Source organism: Chaetodon auriga, chromosome 9 (genome assembly GCF_051107435.1).
Source record: "Chaetodon auriga isolate fChaAug3 chromosome 9, fChaAug3.hap1, whole genome shotgun sequence".
In the NCBI taxonomy this organism is placed as follows: Eukaryota; Metazoa; Chordata; class Actinopteri; order Chaetodontiformes; family Chaetodontidae; genus Chaetodon; species Chaetodon auriga.
The window spans coordinates 15,893,720-15,911,966 of NC_135082.1; the positions used below are offsets into that span (position 1 = coordinate 15,893,720).

Sequence of the window (18,247 nt, forward strand, 5' to 3'; positions counted from 1 at the left end):
GTCCTGCTCATTGGTGTTTAACATATTTCTGATGTTGATTTGGGTGAAATCAAAGGCAAATCAATAGGAGCGTGGTAAACAATACTTATGTGTGGGCAGGCTGGAAAGAGGAACAATGCAAGGAATTTCCCCCAGTTTCCTTATGAGTCCCCCACAGTGCTACAGTATGAGTAAACCTGAGTCACAGTGATCACTGGGAGCAAAAACAATGCTGCTCTCTAGAGGTGCAAAATGATAGAAGACATGTCAGATGTTGATAGAGGCTTAAAAAATGCATATTTATTCACATTTTTACATTCAGATTACAAAACCACAGACAAGTCACACTAAATTCATTATTGCCCAGTTTCAAACTATCCAGGAAGTACAAAAAGGAGAGCTGCAACACAGACAACAGTAGAGGTAGTTAGCTTTTTAAATGAAACACACACACACACACACACAAATGGAAGATAGGTTAATGGCCCTCACCTTATGCCAGGTATGCAGCTCACTATACAGCAAATCAAACACTTTTAGTCCCTAAAAAGCTCTAATGTTCAGGTTGATAAAGCCCAGTCTGAAGTAAACTGCTTGTAGTTTAAAAACAGTTTAAAACACTTTTGTCTGCACTCTTGTAACAGCTTGTATTGTGCTCTACGGGAATATATACCATGACACAATAGAAATTTGTGATCATAACTGGATTTTGCCAGATCAATTGCAACACTTTATCCCTTTAATGTTTGCACAAGGCCAATGTGGGCAAATCAGTGAGCGGGACCTGCTCTGCGGCAATACTGGACTGACAGGACTGTTGCATCAATGTGACACCTTAATGTGAATACAGGCATTTCCTTCATTGGACCAGACAAACACAGACATTCCCTTTCGTGTTTTTTTTTTCCATTATCGGTAAAGTTTGCAAATTCATTTTTTTATTTACAGTCTGCACAGCATCCCAACGTTTTTTGGAACTCAAGATCACTGATAATGACTGTCGTTTAAACACTGAATGATTTTTTTTAGCTCACACTGAGCTACAGTTGTATGATATGCAGAGTTGGTTGTGTCAAGGTAAAAAAAAATAATGAGGCATTTACTAAATCTAAATGAAGGTACTGTATATTTTGGACATGAAGGCGTCATGAGATGCGTGCAAGTTTCTCTGCTTTTCAGGCAGTCTAAAAAAATTCACTATAGCAGTCCCTTGAGCCATGGAAGAAAATTAAAAAGGCATTTTAGTCGTGGAGGCTCTTTTCCGAATGCTGCTGTCATCACACTGAACAGAGATCATGCTTGTTTGTGTCCTTATTTTGAACCAGTCCATTCATTTTTAAGAGGAAGTGGTCAAGATATACATTGCTGTACTTGCAGATTATTAAGTACATTTCATTTCCTTTTGTTGTGGCAAAAGTAGAAACACAGAAGGACAAGACTGTGAGATACTGCCATAGGAAACACATTTCCCCAAAATGCAAACTGCAGCACAAGTCAGTAAAAGCAACATGCTGACAAGCCTTTGCATCTCCTGGTCAGAGCACTCCGTTCGTGCTGTGTGTGATCATGTGCCTGCGCAGGTTGCTGGGGTTGTTGAAGCTGGCGGTGCACTGATTGCAGGTGTACGGCTTCTCTCCAGAGTGAGTCCTCAGGTGGATCTTCAGGCTGCCGTTCTGCGTGAAGCGTTTCCCACACTGCGTACAGGCGTACGGCTTCTCCCCGGTGTGAATGCGCATGTGGATGGTCAGCGTGGTCTTGTTGACGAATGACTTGCCGCAAAAGGAACAGGGAATGGGCGTCTCTCCGGTGTGGGTTGCCCGGTGGACGATCAGGTCTTCGCGGCTGATGAAGCCCTCACCGCAGAAGCTGCAGTCAAGCGATTTGTTGATGGTGTGAGGGAAGATGTTCTGCTGCTGGGGGAACTGGCTGACGTGACTGGAGTGCCCCACATGACCATCAGCTCCGACGAGTGGTGTTTTTATTGCAGGATTCATTGCTGGTGAAGCCATTTGGGTGGAATGATTTCTTTCCAGCTGGCTGTTCCTTGCGAGTCCGACACTGTTATCCTGCATCCCTCTCATCGGGGCTCTGTCATTCGAACCCGTGGTGAAACTCAGCAGAGAGTCATGGGTGACGTTGGGGTCAGGAGACAGAGAGCTAAAAACCTGGAGTTCAGAGGCAGTGAAGAGGGTGTCGCTCGCCTCCTGCAGAGGCCCTTCCCCTCGCCCATGAACGCTCACGATTCTCAGCTCCTCGTGGTCACCTGTCAGGCAGGAGGACTCTAAATTCTGAGCCCCCGTGTCAACACTTTGTGTACTTTGGTTTCCAAAGTCGTCCTGACCTAAAAAGGCAAACCACAAAATGGCATTATAAATCAGATTTTGTGTGTATGAAACTTCTAGACGGTGATTTATGAGTCAAAAAATTCAGCAAAGTCTCCATGTGATGTCAAGTGCCGTGTGTTAAAATAACGAGTACAGTGATGTCTACCCAAATGCCCCTCCCGAAGTACTGAATCAGCCAATGCTGGACATTAAACAGTTATGTGTCATAGCTTGAATCATGCCATTCATTGTGTTTGAGTCTTAATAAAACACCCTGCAAGCCTTCTCCCTGACATATGCTTAAATTTAATGAAGCACATAAAAATAACATCACAAGATATGCTCTTTGGACTTTGATCCAGTCTTTGTTGATTTGCATTTTGGAAGCAGAAAACATATAAATAATCTAATTTAAAGACTGATCAAGGACTTGCATGTGCGCTCTTCAGCAAGACACAGAATCCCCGTGAGCTCACGAGGGCTTACGAACGAACTACCAAGTATTACATGATTAAAACCAGCCAACTCACCTACAACTGGCCCACATCCTCCAATGTCGTCTTCATCTTTGATCAGGATGACATCTGGGGTATCCACATCTGCACACTAACAGGAAAGAATACATATGCATGAGCAAACACAACCTCAAACAAACCTGTTAGTGAAAGTGCTGTGTGGAATAAATTTACCGTCACTCGAGTGGCAGAGGAGGAAGTCTTGTTCTCAGATTGTAGAGAAATAGAAGCTGCTTCTCCAGCAGTCTTCTGAGCTGCTGGTGGCTTGATGACAACTAAAGGGAAGAAAAAGACATAACTTCAGGACCACTGATGGTTACAGAGGAATCAAATGCAAAGCATTGCAATGGATACTATATTACAATGAACTGGAAAGGGTTTATTCAAAGAATGTATAAGTAGAATGCACATTTACAGACAAAAATATGAGCAATTGCAGCAGGATCCTCTGTACCTCATGGCCCATGACTTAGCAGCCACTTGCCAAAACAGAAACATCTTAAAAACTGATCATATGGTGGCGCTATTAATGATATTTTTCAATATGTTGAGGATATAGGCTGTATAATAAATAGAGGTTTGGACAGTCATTTATCTAGCATTGTGATATATGAACATAGATGTAGATACTTTTATTCCTTTGTTCCAGTTCCTCCTGCAGCAAAGTGACCCCACAACATGTTTAGGACCAGTGGCGTCTTCCTGTCTGAGCAGCCTTTCAGGACACATTTTACAGTGAATGCAGAGGTTTTTGTACCGTTTCCTCCAGCATCTCACATGTTCATCTTAGGAGACAGATTGCGTCTCCTTCCTGAGGTGTATGACTGCTGCGTGGTCCTGTGGTGTGTATACTTGCGCATTATTGTTTGTCAGATGAACAAGCTACCTTGAGCCATTTGCAAATTGCTCCCAAGGCCAGACCAGACATGCGGAGGTCCAAAGTTACTAGGTCTTGGGTGATTTCTTTGATTTTCCCATGATGCCAAGTAAAGACGCACTGAATTTGAAGTTGGCCTTGAAAAACATCCACAGGTGCTCAAAAATGATGTCAGTCAGAGCGTCTAGAGCCATGACATAATTTTCTGAAAATGTCCAAGCTGTTAAAGGCACAGTCATATTAGTGTACGCAAACTTCTGACCCACTGGAATTGGGACATAGTTGATTATAAGTTAAATGATGTTAACAACAATTGCAAACTGTAGACAATAGTTGGAAAAATGACTTGGGTCGTGCACAGGTAAATGTCCCATCCATAGACTGCATAAAACATGGGCGCGTGATATCATATTTAACCCGTATTTTAATATGGGTTTGTATGGAGACTGACTCGCTTTTGGAGCCAGCCTCAAGTGGTCGCTCGAGGAACTGCAGTTTATGGCACTTCCGCCTTGACCTCGTTGTTGGTCCGACCTGACTTAACAAAAACAACTAACATCGAATCTTTTGGATGGTAAAATTAGTTTTAATGACTTGAAGCGTCTGCAGACTTCTCACGTCAACTATACTTTGTATGAAGTAGCCTCAATAATTTACTTACCTAACTTTATTAAACTAATCATAAACATGTAGTAGCGTGCATCCGATCAAACTCGTATTTAAACTTCAAGTCGTGACGTAGGTATCACGTGACCACCAGTAGCTGCGCCCCATGAATAGTTTATAGGCTATTCAACTACTATACTTTTTTCTTCACAGAAAAAGAAAAAGCATTTAAACAACTGCAAACATCAGTTTAACAAAACTATGTATTTAACTGCTGACCAACCAGCGGAAGGTAGACCGTTAATTGTTATTCGAGTAAACTATTTTTACAGTAAACGTACTCGTTACCTTGTGATTTAGCCCGTGGTTTGGGGGTGTTTCCTCGCATCGGGGAAAAGCGGCTGGCCGGCCGGTTCGTCCTGGTCTGCAGCCTGAGGGAGAAGAGCTCACTCCTCATCACCTTCATCCTCATCCTCAGGGCTTCGTTTTCCTTCAGGCTCTGGGTTAAATGCAGGCGGAGAGACGCCGAGCTCTCCGAGAACAGCTGACTGATTTCCGTCACCGCCGCTTTCACCAGCACGTCCATTATGGACAAAAGCTGGGACTCCAGATTGAGGCTGCCCGGCGGCATGTCTGCAGACATGTTTCACTCCGCTGCAGCCGAGAATTATGTTGGAAAAACGCGCAACACGACCGCAGGGTTAGCTTACAAAAGGGACAACACAATGGCCTTTCCGGTAACATGACGCTGATTACCGTAACTCCTGGAAAGCGGGTGCAGTTCATGTTGACGTGTTGCATGACTTCTTATTTTGCTCACATATCAACTAGCATCTATTAATAATCAGTCACACAATGTAGTGTATTTTGATCTACGGCCTTATGGAGGTAACCAGAGAGCCTAACTAACTAATTTTTTTATCAAAGCATTTTAAAAGGGTTTTAGGTAGTCTTAATTTTCTGTTCTTCTTTAGTTGTACTTCAGCTGGTTATCAATCACTATTCATTTCAACCCTTTTCTTAATAGACCTCACACTGTCATACAACAGCATTGGCTTTCTTATTGACTGGCTTTATTATTGATTGAGTCGTGGCCTCAATTGAGTCAAACTCTACAATGGATTTCCAATTTTAATGAAGTGGTGTTTATCCGTTTTTAATCAGTGAAGGAATAAGAATCTTTTGATGAAAAATGTCTCACAAATAACCTTTTAAGTTCGATTTTTCACATTGTTCCATTGTATTATACTTGTCTATGAAGTGTCATATAATGTGTGTCCTATAAAATACTATTGTCTCTCAACCTGTTGCCATTGTGAGTATACCAGTATACCATCATACTGACATCATTCATTCCATTCAGCTTGACTGGGCATCACATATTCCTTCACCACAAATACTTTCTTGCTGCACAATCGGCTTTCCAATTCACAAGTCCATCATTTTATTCAGCTTTTCTGTAAACACAGAGCAAATGGAGGGACTGGACATTTCTGCTCTTTGTGATCAAAACAAACATAAACAACAACACAGCAGTGAATTAAAAAAAACAAAAAACACAGCACAGTACACTTTCAAACATACAGGTAACTGTCACATCACATTGCCAGCCTTTGACTTTGAGTCAACCTGATGCACCTCTTTCCTGTCCCAGCAGTCAGTCCAGCACCAATCTAAGACTTACTCGTTGTCGTACTGCAGCCATCAACAATCTTTTTGGTCTTTTCAGTCTTTCTGTTTGTCGTCAGTATTTTTCTAGGACTCTGCCTCCACTGACGCTCCTCCACCTCCCTCCACCTCACAGCTGCTTGGTGCATTTTCTTCCTCGGCAGTTGGCTCTTGGCTCTCCACTGTCCCGTTCTCACTGGACCCTCCCTCGTCCTTCTCAGGTGACACCTCCCCTGCTGCATCTCCCCCTTCCTCTTTCTCTTCTCCCTCATCACCAGCCTCGTCTTTCTTCTCTTTCTCTTTGTCCTTCCTCTCTTTCTCTATTTTGGAGAGGCTGTGGCAGAGGGACTGCACATATGTGAACACACACATGGGATCAGGGTTGTTACCCATCATGAGCATGTCACCCACTTCCAGCAGAGGGCAGCAGTCAGCCAAGGACCTGCCAGGGAGTGGAGTGATAGAGAGAGAAGAAAGGCGAGAACTGAAGTGAGAAAAAGCAGTGACACATACAGATAGAGTTTGTTGCTACGGTCATAGTAAATGTTCAAAAGAGGAATAAACTTCTAACCAGCAAATTGCATGGGAAGCTAAATCCATCATTGCCAAATTAAGCTATCCTCTTAAAAAGCAATCTGACAACCTTCCCTCTAGTGAACACCGGTTTTCAAAATGTAGGTGCAAGAGTTTGCATTCATCCATTTTCAATGAGCACTCTTAAACCTGCAATAACAGATTTTTTTAAGCCACACAGAGGCAACAGAAACAAGTTGTGAACACATTATTGACATATCAACACATTTTAAGTTGAAATGGCAAACGTTAGCAAGCAATAGTAATATTATCATTAGTTTGTAGTTGTGTTTTCTGGCCACCTGACAAATACAAGTCCAGTGTTCATTCTCCTTTTAGCTCTGCTTTTTTTTGTCTCCACCAACCCCTGATGGAAATATCTGGCTCTTTAGCTGCTAAATGCTCCACTAACTGTGTTTGTCTGCCATTTGGTGCTGGGCAGATAGCATGCAGTGGCTTTCACAATGAAAACGACACAATGAGAGCAGTGATGGTGAACCAGTAAAGGTGTGTCTCAGGCAGCAAATACAATGAGATGAAAGTCACTATCCAGCTCTGTAAAGCAGAGACAAGCTGCAGAAACAGGTGGTAATGATAGTATAATATATTGATTGTGGCAGCTGCGTTTGGTTCCCTGCACATCTGAGTACTTCTTATCCCTGTTCTTATTGTTACTGTTTTTCTTTGCTTTTATTACAGAAACCTTTCATTCTACGATGTTTTGTTTGTATAGTACCAAAACTTTTAATGCTTTGCTGCAAAACTAATTCCCTTTTGTGGGACAATAAAGATGTGATGTGAACTGAGGGTGGAAATGAAGGAGAAATTATGAAAAACTCCGTACTCTGCAGTTTGGAAGGCTAGCGTGAAGTTTTTCTCCCGCTCCTTTGGATTCAGGGAGCTGTAGTCAAAAGCGTCGGGAAAGAAACGATGGATCAAAGCACAAAATGCCATCCCATTACACCAGGACGATGAGAAGTTTTCTATGTCGACCCCCTGAAAGGTCAAAAGACAGGAAGGTGACAAACAAAACAAAGCACATTTAGGCTAATTCACAATATTTTGTCCTCTAGTCCCAAATCTTGACAATAAATCTGGAAATGTGGTGCATCTGATGAAGATTTGGAGTTGAACTGACCTCATAGTTGCGAGTCTTGTTGCGACACCACTGAAGCATCTTCTGTTTGATTGAAGCTCCTGTAGCCGAAGCCGCAGATGACCTCTGAATCTTGAAGTTGCGGGGCATTGGTGTCCTAAAAACATCACAATATTGCACAGTTTCCTTTACCAGACTCACATTTCGCTGTCACTCTCGAAATGTGTTTAAGGTGCTGGGTGTCATACAGTGACTTACTCTGGGGCACCTTGTTGGAACTTGGCAATGATGTCGTTTTTCGCGGATGCTCTAATAGAGCGTGCAGAGGGTCTCGGTCGAGAGAGACAAGACGAGGCAGGGCCACTCTTTCTTTTGGGTTTCCCTTGTTTTTCTGCCTCCTTAACACTTCCTTTGTCTTTTGTCTCTACATTCACTTCCTTGACTTGCTTTTTCTTCTCTCCCGCTTTTGCTGCATTTTCATTCACATCTTTTTCTGCATCTTTTGCCTTTTCCTCAGTTTTACTCTCCTCTTCCTCTTTGTTTTCGTCCTTCATCTCCTCTCCATCTCTCCCACTCTTGTCCTCTTCCACCCGTCCATCTTTCTTGTCTTCCTCCATCTGTTCCTCCCCATCTTTTTCTCCACTCGTCACTTCAGGATCCTTTACGTCAGTCTCAGTGGAGGCTTTATCTTTATCACGTCCAGCCTCTTCAGCCTCATCTTCAGCATGCTTTGACGCAATAGTCTGGGGATTGTCTGTGTCTCCAGCACTTGCCTCCTCTTCTCCTCCCTGTTCTGGCACTGAATCCTCCTCTGCCTTCTCCCCCACCTCCATTACCCCCTGACCCTCAGCTGCCTCCCCTGCTGGAGGCTCTTTCCCTGGGTCTGTACTGCTCTCCAGCTCTGGCTCATCTGTCTGGAGGAGAAGCAGCATAGAGTTTAGTGATCTATCAAAGACGATGTGATAAACACATTATAAAGCATGTTTGTACATCTAGTCACATCTGAAGCTATGTGTTAAATTCACACTTGCACATTTTCTAACCTGAACCTCTGTTGACAGTTATGCCTTGACGTCATTGATTTATTTATTTTTTTTTAATATCTGCTTATTCTGTATTTGATGTAAGCAACGTGTGTCTTCATTCATTCCTTTATAACGGACATGTTTACTGTTGTTTTGTTGATTAGTCTGGCTGCCAGTGAAGAGCTTTAGTGTCCAGTTGTGTTCAAACTACCACATTTTTTCACACAGCCATTTTTGCCATTCCTGTGCTTAAACTGAGAGAGAATTAATATTGCCACACAACACTGATGATAAATAATCTAAATATCAATTAAAGGACATACAGAATATAAGTGGAAGTCTGATGCACTCTGTTGTTATTCTGCTTCTGTCCTGCTCCACTTTCACTGTGATGAATTTAAATCTAAATTGACTGTTTTTTAAGAAGCACATGAAATGAATCTGGTGACGTGACTTCTGTCATAACATTATATAAGATGAACACTAAAATTAGTGTCCACACTTTACTCGGGGGATATCATGGTCCTCAAACTGAGGAGTGTAATGTAACGTGACACCTGAAGCTCTGCCCCGGGATTTGTTGAGTATCACACTTATCTGAATACGACCTCAGATGGAAAATATGCCTTTTGTACTTTTTAAATCACACCTGATCCTAAAATAAAAGTCTGCTTCATCTAAATGAAACTTTAAATCCCCCACTACTTAATTCTCTGCATTTAAATGGTTTCTTATGCCCTGAGTGCTATCAATTAATGTGACTCAAAAAAGGTATGATATATACAGATTGTAGATAATCCTTACTAAAATCTTCAATATCAGTCGTCGTCTAGACAAAATGTGCCACACACCATTCATATTTTAGAGATGAATCATATTTGAAAAGCTGTATCTACTAAAATAAATAGTTTCATGACCTACACTGGGTCAGGCCTCGCAGTGGTGACTCATCAGAGGGGAAAGGAAACTCCACAGTGTGTATGTGTGTGTGTGTGCACATGAGGATTACTTTACATAGTTTTTCTGTGTCTGTGTGTTAGCTTCTCCAAGCAGGAGTAAGAACAGGTGTAGCACAGCCTTTCCTGTCATGCTGTCCAAACACAACACCTGCCATGGCCACGAATACTCTTACTGCCTATTCCTGGTACAGACGGTCACACCACTCACTGTGTGTTTTACAAATGTAAAAACTTTTTGATTTAACATGTAAAAAAACGCAAACCTGGTTGCTGTTGGTGGTGCCAGTCGGACTGGTTGTCTCTGTGGACTCCTGGCTGGGTGATTCTCCATCCATGATGTCAAGAAATGTCTGTTTATCCACTGGATCAAAGGTCAAATCAGACTCTTTTTTTTTTTTTAAACTAAGGCCCCAGGACTGATCCTTTCTGTCTTAAATTTTCTTCATTCAGCTGACGGTGAATCTTCTTCACAGGAGCCCTGCTTAGTGTCTCTCTCTCTGCTCCTCACTGCTCTACTTTGAGTCCCTGTCTCCCTCTCTCTGTCAGCACTGGCCCGTGTTTGTGATGTGTGTGTTGGTTTGTGGATATTCGCCTTCAACCCCTTTCACCCGACACCCCCACCCTCTGCCGCTTTGTGAGGATTCCTATGCTTCTTTATCTGACCTTTTAGACAACACAGGATCCTGAAATAGAGTCGCAGTGACATAGGCACAGTCCAACGGGCCAGACAGCTGCGTCTGCTGTGGAAACCACGGCTGTACACACACACATATAATACACACCTGGGTCCTTTAAATGTGCTTGTGCTCGCAGGCACACAGTCTACCTCTTCCTGTTCACTCTTACTATAAAATGTGGTCAACTTAAAGTACTATAGTTGCTTTATTGCTGGGAGTTATATGAGAAAATTAACACTACTCTCTTCTCTGTCAGTTAGCTTAGCTTAGCACGAAGACTAAAAGCGAGGTAGGATTACAGAAATCGGTCAAAATATTTCTTTCTTCAGCCATGTTACAGCTCAGCACACAACTCTGTGTCTTTTATTTGATGTGTGAATTAGTGATATTTACAGGTGCAAATTTTGTTGACTTTGAACAAACCCAGGCTAGCGGTTTCCCCCTGTTTCCAGTCTTTATGCTAAGCTAAGCTAACTGTCTCCAAGCTGTAGCTTCATATGTAATTCTACACACACTTTTCTCATCTTCCCCTCAGCAAGGAAACAAGAAAGCGTATTTCCCAAAGGTGAACACAAAAACACCAAATTAAAGGAATTTTTTCGTTACATGTGAATGAGAGTCGTTGACTTATCAATAAACTGTCAATCACTCAGCACACAGCTGTCACAAAGTGAAGAAAAAGGACCTCACCTTGAATTCTGCCCAGAGCCTTTAACACATTTTAGTCCTCATGTATCGCCTGACAAACACTCCTGTTCCATCTTTAGTCTGATTTCCAGTGAATGTCTTTCCCCCCTTTGTCTGCCTTGCTCTCAGTGCAGCTTTAATACTGTAAATCAACCTCAAGTGAGTCAGTCAATCTACAGTAACTTCACCCACTCCAAACTCCAAGTGATGTTACACATACAGAATGTACCGGGCTATTTTAAGTTATTACCCACCAAAAAAAAAACAAAAAACAAAGATACTTTCCTTTAGTTAAAGAAATGATACCTTACTTAAATAAAAGTCTGTAAGTATTATCAGCAAAATTGCTGATTGTGCAGTATAATGGTCCCTGTCAGTGTTTTATTGTTATAGATGATGTTTTTGAATTAATGTTACTGCTGGATTAATGTGAATGTTGCATTTTACTTCTGTAGGTGTTTAAGGTTGAGCAACTACTTTATTTACTGTGGGATCCTTTAATCTAGAGCAATGCATCATAGCATGTTTGTCGCTGTCCTGTAAGAACCACATATTTCTAAAATGTCAGCTTTTCATGAGCTCAGAATGAGTTGATGTTTTCAGCTTTGTGACGATGCATTTTCCAGCTACAACAAGAGGCTTTAAATAGTTTATTTAGCTGAAGAAGAATTTTCTCAAGCCCTGAAAGAACACTTAATCCTTCAGTTTGACAGAAAAATTAAAAATCACCACATTTCGAGATGTAGGAAGGGTTTGAAGAACTGTAATCTGTAAAGTAACGAGTAACTAAAGCTGTCAGATAAAAAGCGGTGCAGTGAAAATATCATAGTGGAGCAACAAGTACAATTTCAAACCTCTGAGCTGTAGTTGTAAAGTAGCATAAAATAGAAAGACTCAAGTAAAGTACAAATACCTCAGATTTGTACCATTACTTTGTACTCATTTTCTATTTTGCGCTTCTCTTCAATGAAAAAAGTTATATATAAGTAATAATATAACTTCATGCATGTTGTCAATGTCAGTGTCAGTTCTTCCATTTGACTCTTCCTGTCCTCCATTATTTAGCTTCTCAACAAATGCTTTTCTTGCAAACAATATTAAATGTTCAAACTTACATATAAAGCAGATACATGGATACACAAGACTAGTCGAGCTCTTCAGCTTGGCATCCTGGACAAACAATCATGATATCTGTATGTATCCACTCATTCAACACCAAACAGATGGTTTTAAAAATACGTGTCTATGTTTATTCCCACCCTGTCTGTCATTATCTTCTCCGACCCCCCACATCCTTCTTCTCCTCCTCCCTTCTGTCTGAATCTTGGGGGCTATAAATATGTCAACACCGTCTTGTCTATCTGTACCACTCCCACATATGGTACAATCACTGAAGCACAACTATGCATCTGTTGCATTGTGTGCTTTTTTAAACTAGTGGACTTGATAGTATTAAATGCCAAAAACAGTAAACGTGTTACTGTATGTTTGTATGTGTGTGTGTGTGTGTGTGTGTGTGTGTGTGTGTGTGTGTCCATGGGTGGAGTCATGATAAGTTAAATCTTCTGCGTGATAACCTTTATCATTGTTTTGTCACCCTTCAGGGATCCTCTCAAATTATTGTCTTTATTTTGAGTCAAGTGCCTCATGCCAGTCATGTTCTCCTCTCTTATCTGAATGTGTGTGTGTGTGTGTGTGTGTGTGTGTGTGTGTGTTCATGTATTAGTCACATTATGGGGACATAAGTCTGTTTGCACAGTCACATTGTGGGGACTTGCCTTACTTGTGGGGACAAAATGTAGGTCCCCATCATGTAAATCATTAAATTTTAGGATGAAGATTGGAGTTAAGGTTGGGGTTAAGCTAGTAGTGGTTATGGTCATGGTTAGGGTAAGTCTACAGGAAATGAATATAAGTAATGTCCCCAAAAGTGATGAAAACCTACCATTTGTGTGTGTGTCTGTGTATGTGTGAGTGTGTATCCACAACAGAGGCTGCCTTGGATGCTTTGCTTTATGTTAATGTGTTCTGGTGAACCACTCTTCCTGTTGTCTTCTTCTTCTTGGACTAGATGCATAAAAGTAGCAGCAATCTGGCATGAAGTAATTGCTTTCAGTGTCTCACACAGCAAAAACACAACATCGAAAACTTTTGTAGACAAGTCAGAAAAAGAGAGGAAGATATAGATGAAAAGCATCAACTCAATTTGTTTTCAATGTTTTTATGAGTCATTAATTAATATGAACTCAGATTGTATCCAGATTCATTTTCGAAAGTCTGAACAGCAAAATAAATAAATAAAAACTTATCAGATCCAAGTCACGTTTGGAGGTGGCTTGAAATGAGATTCCAATCAGATTTCCACAGATGAATCTAGACCAGCTGAGTTAAATTAAAGGAAGCTGTTAGACGTTTAATCCTAACCCCTGACATGATTTAAACACATAACCTTCTGATCTGGAGTCTCACACATGACTGCTGCACCACAGGGTCTGTGTTCCCAAGCTCTGTGCTAGGTGCATCGTGTATAAGTGCAAAGGCTATCACTGCAGCAGGACTGAGCCCGTGTGTTCTTTGTGCAGGAAATCTTTCCTGCTTTTGTATTTAGATAATGGAGACCGCTCTCTGATATGTTACTCCAAAATTCAGCTGAGTTCTGGTGACTGCAAAGGCCAAAATATATGATGTACTGAGGCATAAACAGCCTGGAAGAGATAGCTGCTGGAGAGTCACAGCTGAGCCTGCTAAACTAAGCTTTAGTCCAGTCTAAACAAAGAAGATTCAATTTGTTGTCAAGGTTCCCAAATCACCATTAAATAAATACTAATGATGTTTAGTCCAACCGCCTGGTAGCTAAGTTGAGTCATAAAGATCTCCAAGTGTTCGCCCCTGACATGAGTTGAACACCAAACCTTCTGACCAGGAGTCAGCCACAAGTTTTAGATTTGCAAGTGCAAGTGGCACCATAGAGATCAGCTGGGCTTCCCAAACACATTTTTCCTTGTCATGTCATTTACAATGATGCCATCCAAGTTAAAAAAGTTATCTTGACTGAGAGTCCCATATGGTGTCCCACAAACAGCATGCTGGACTTATGTAACATTTAAGTCAGGCATCTCCAAACTATTCCACAAAGGGCCGTGTGGCTGCAGGTTTTTCCTCCAACCAATCAAGCACAAAGTCTGACCAATCAGCTCACTGAAGACTGAGATCAGCTGATGAAATGAGTCAAGTCTGGTGTGCTGCTGCTTGGTTGGAAAGAAAACCTTCAGCCACTCGGCCCTTTGTGGAATAGTTTGGAGATGCCTGCTTTAAGTTTTGTTCACAGCAGTCCTCATTTGCCTTGCATGTTCTTTTATTGCCACCACCTGTGTGTGATTTGGTATCTGACAGTCAACCCTGGATGCTCTAGCCTAGAAGATTTCACCTAATTTGATGTTCTGATAGTAGGCAGCACTCAATCATTTCACTTAATGTTTCTAAGTCATTAAATGACAAATTGCCTGTTTTTGCTGTGATTTAGGTTGAGCAGGTATAGCATTAGAGCAACTGAGCAAGAGTAAATTGTATTCTGAAAGTGCTAAATTAACAAGTATGCTTTGAGTTAAGTCTGTAGCAGTAATATTTACAAAGCTTTTCCTTGTGAAAGGAATGCCAAGTGAGAAAGTCTGTAAGAAGTGGGCTGGAATCTGCCACACATGGTGCTGCCAGTAGTGGTAATTGCAAGGCTGAATAGCTCAGAGGACAAATATTCAGCTGCTTGCAGATTGTGTAGATTACACCATTCCATTTGAGCAGTTAAAAACCAGAGCCAAAGAGCTCAGGTCACTCAAGACTGGAGGGTGATTAAAGCTTCATTAGTTGTAGGATTGTATACAGCTCTCCTATTTAAAAAGCTGAAGTAGTCAAACTGAAGATTTCTCATGCCACAATTCACTGCAACTGCCACTGTTTGGGGCTCTTCTTACATTTAAGAGTGCAATTTAAAAAAAAAAAAATAGTTGAAGCCAAAGTACTTGATAATTGTTTTTATTAAATTCAGAAAGCTTTGTTCATGCTGTGAAGTTGTAGAATCAAATCTGAAAGACAGGAAAAGTGCAACATTAGTAAAACTTGCAGAAAGCTGTGTACGGGCTTTGCGGTTATAGTTGAACATACCTTGCGCATGTTATAGCCACCTGCTTGGCCATGAGTTGGGGCATCAAACCGACCTGGCTGCGTGAAGTGACCGTAGGAAGAAGCAGGTTGAAGCACTGGCTGTGCTCCACCTGGTCCATGAGCAGCCATTACAGGTTGCATGGGAGCGCCAAAGGTCTGGGGGGCTGTAAAGTCACCAGTGACGGTCTCAACCTGGTCTGCAGGTCCAGGGTTATAGGGAGCAAACTCTTTCACATAGTGAACATCTTGCCAGCTGTCACTCCCCTGCTCGCTGCTCTGGCTGCTGTAAGTGACGGTGCCTGGAGGATACTGGCCGGTCAGGAACATGAAGTCGTAATAAGGATACATACCCCAGCTTCCAAGCTCAGGTTGAGGCTGAGACTGAACCTGAGACTGGCTGGCAAAGCCTTGGCCAGCAAAGCCTTGGCCAGCAGGCACGTTCACAGGAGGTGGTGGGGGAGCATACATGAAGCCTTGCTCTTCTGTCTGCATCTCAGAGTCACCATTCTCAGATGTTTGCTCATAATGGGAGAGAATTCCTGCCTGATACACTGGTCCAGGAGGTGGGAGGGGTGGACTCACATTCTCAGGTGTACTGGAGCCAAGACCAGCAGATGTTTCCTCACCTCCTCTGAAGAGACTAGAAGGTGGAACAGCCCAGTCTGAGTCTGAAAACAGGAATGTAGATTATTAACTCATGGATCTAGAATGTTAAACATAATAAGCCAGACACCATGAGATGACCATAGACCTATAAATTGCTTAATATTTAACACCAAGTTAAAGGCTGTAGAACTACATTAAGCATTAAAGTCTTACCTGATGGGCCAGGCTGAGAAGCAGTTTCTGGTTGTAGAGCACCGGCAGGGTTTTGCCTCACTGCACTGCCCCTGTAGCCTGCAGAAGGAAAACTAGGGCCAGCAGGTGCAGCTGGTGGTCTCTGAACAGCAGGTGCAGCTGGTTGTCTGTGAACAGCAGGCTGAGAGAAACCAGGGTCCTGTGGCACAAGCTGATAATGTGTGGAGACACCTGTCGGAGCTCTGTCAGGCACAACAACTCCAGGTGAAAAGTGGCCAGAAGGTGCTCCCTGGTTGGATCCAAAGTTAGAAGCAGTATTTGCATAGCTGCCACCATCAAAATCACCAGGATTAATGCCTAGGTACAAGAAAACAAATAAATCAGAAGTGAAATCAACTGGAAGATGCATTGTTTTACTGGAGCAGAACATGCTTTACCTTTCTTAATGGGGACACAGCAAATGTCCATAATCAGCAGAGCAAAGAGGGAAGCCCTGAAAGGATTTAAAATAAGACAAGATCAACAAATGTTCCACAAGAAACAGTCAAGAGGCCACGTAAACAAGCCAGCAACTCACCCTGAGAAGACCCGTACAGCAATCATGATGAAGCCCAGCACTGAAGAAACTAGCAGACATGAAGGTGTTTTAAACCTGCCAGAGACCAGGTGACCGGCTCTCTGAGCCAATCAAACCTCAGCAGTCTAACGCAGGACAGGTGCAAGTTATTAGCTTCCCATTGTTTGTGCAGATCCTGATTGCAGGAATGAATGAATGAATCATGAACTATTTGTGTTTATTCATTTCCTTGTTATTCAGACACATTTTTGTCACTTTGTACAAATCTAATGATTCACTCCTGAACGTCTGAACAGTGTGATTGTTGGATCACAGCATTGCCTTTTCTCACATCTCTGTTGTTAGGCAATTTATGTAACATTATGAGGTAATGAAGAAACATTTAGCCCAAATCATGAATTGAACAAAATGTCCTGATGCCACTGCTCCGTCATGGGAAATGTAAACGTGAAATGTTTTCACAGAGGCAGTTTCATTGCATCGAAATAATTTGGATTAGGCCTGTTTGCTGGCTTTCAAATTACACAGATTGTGCATTTACATGTCATGATACCACATATTAACTTATCAAAGGATCATGTGCATATATGTGCCCCCCCCCCCACACACACACACACGCACACACTTCTTTACGGTGATTTAATTATCCAAAAAACAACCCAGACTCTTGTGTAAAATGTGGTTGAGAGGAGGGGAGTGCATTTCATGGGGACGTGCCATGAGACAGAAATGTTCTGGGTGAAAATAATACTGAGCTTATCTGAAATTGTTTGTTTAATATTACTTTGCTCTCCATGATCTCTTTCCTGATGATATGATAAGTTAAATTCTAGGGTCAAACCGGTCAGTCTCCCAAACTACCAAACTCAATGGAAAAAATGACGTATTCTAACCACCACCTACAGACACTCCAGAGATAACCAAGTTATCAAACCAACCCTCTACTTCTGCTCTTAATGCATGACAGCGTGATGATTGTGTGTGTGTATATATCGGTTTTTCCTTTTTTCTTTTTCTTTTTTGTCTTCTTTTGTTATGGAAAATGTGAAAATCAATAAATACATTCAGCCCCTCAAAAAGAGAAACCGTCATTAATCCAAACATGAATATTTACAATCTTCATGTGGAGGCATAGCTGAGGGACCCACTGGTGAGCATTTGCTTGGGTTTACTGCCTTGATGAATAAAACTGCTGAAAGTGATCAAACTGGTTTCTTCTATCCTACACATTTTAATGCCTCATCACATCACGGCAGTTATTTTATCTGCCAGCAGTTTTGCAAATCAATGTCTTATGTAACACTGCATAAGAGCAAATCAAAACTGAATGCTATGATACACTTCAGGGCAATATGAGTATATTCCATTACAAAGAAGTCCCACATTCAAAGTTTTAACTGAGTACAAGTCCATTTAGAGGCAGAATATAAGTATCAGAAATAAAAGTAATTATTATCACTACTGATGTAAACAGCATTTAAACTATATATGGTTGAGCTCAGCTGAATCATTCAATAGTCTGCTGTGATGTGAACATCACTATCAATCATATCTAATCATGTTTCACGTGTTATTTCAGATATTCTTCACATTATTCCTGTAGAATAGATGCAGTAGAATAAGAAAGTACAATATGAAATGTGGTGGAGTAGAAGTCTAAAATAGAAGTACAAGTACCAAGTACAAGTACCTCAATTCTTTACTGAAGTACAGTACTTGAGTTTATGT

At 41.7% G+C, this 18,247-nt stretch overlaps 2 protein-coding genes across 2 annotated transcripts; both read right to left on the reverse strand.

Moving 5' to 3' along the window:
* Positions 1 to 255: 255 nt before the first annotated feature.
* Positions 256 to 5,055, reverse strand: LOC143325569 (uncharacterized). Its single transcript, XM_076738736.1, has 4 exons — positions 4,650 to 5,055; positions 2,993 to 3,093; positions 2,834 to 2,909; positions 256 to 2,320 (listed from the first exon to the last, which is right to left on the reverse strand). Exons 1-4 carry the CDS (start codon positions 4,942 to 4,944, stop codon positions 1,515 to 1,517), a joined length of 1,278 nt encoding a protein of 425 aa, XP_076594851.1. The 5' UTR covers positions 4,945 to 5,055; the 3' UTR covers positions 256 to 1,514.
* A 739-nt stretch (positions 5,056 to 5,794) lies between these two features.
* Positions 5,795 to 10,109, reverse strand: smtnl1 (smoothelin-like 1). The gene is made up of 5 exons (XM_076739603.1): positions 9,886 to 10,109; positions 7,897 to 8,552; positions 7,681 to 7,795; positions 7,387 to 7,538; positions 5,795 to 6,411 (listed from the first exon to the last, which is right to left on the reverse strand). Exons 1-5 carry the CDS (start codon positions 9,955 to 9,957, stop codon positions 6,057 to 6,059), a joined length of 1,350 nt encoding a protein of 449 aa, XP_076595718.1. The 5' UTR covers positions 9,958 to 10,109; the 3' UTR covers positions 5,795 to 6,056.
* Between the last annotated feature and the right edge of the window lie 8,138 nt (positions 10,110 to 18,247).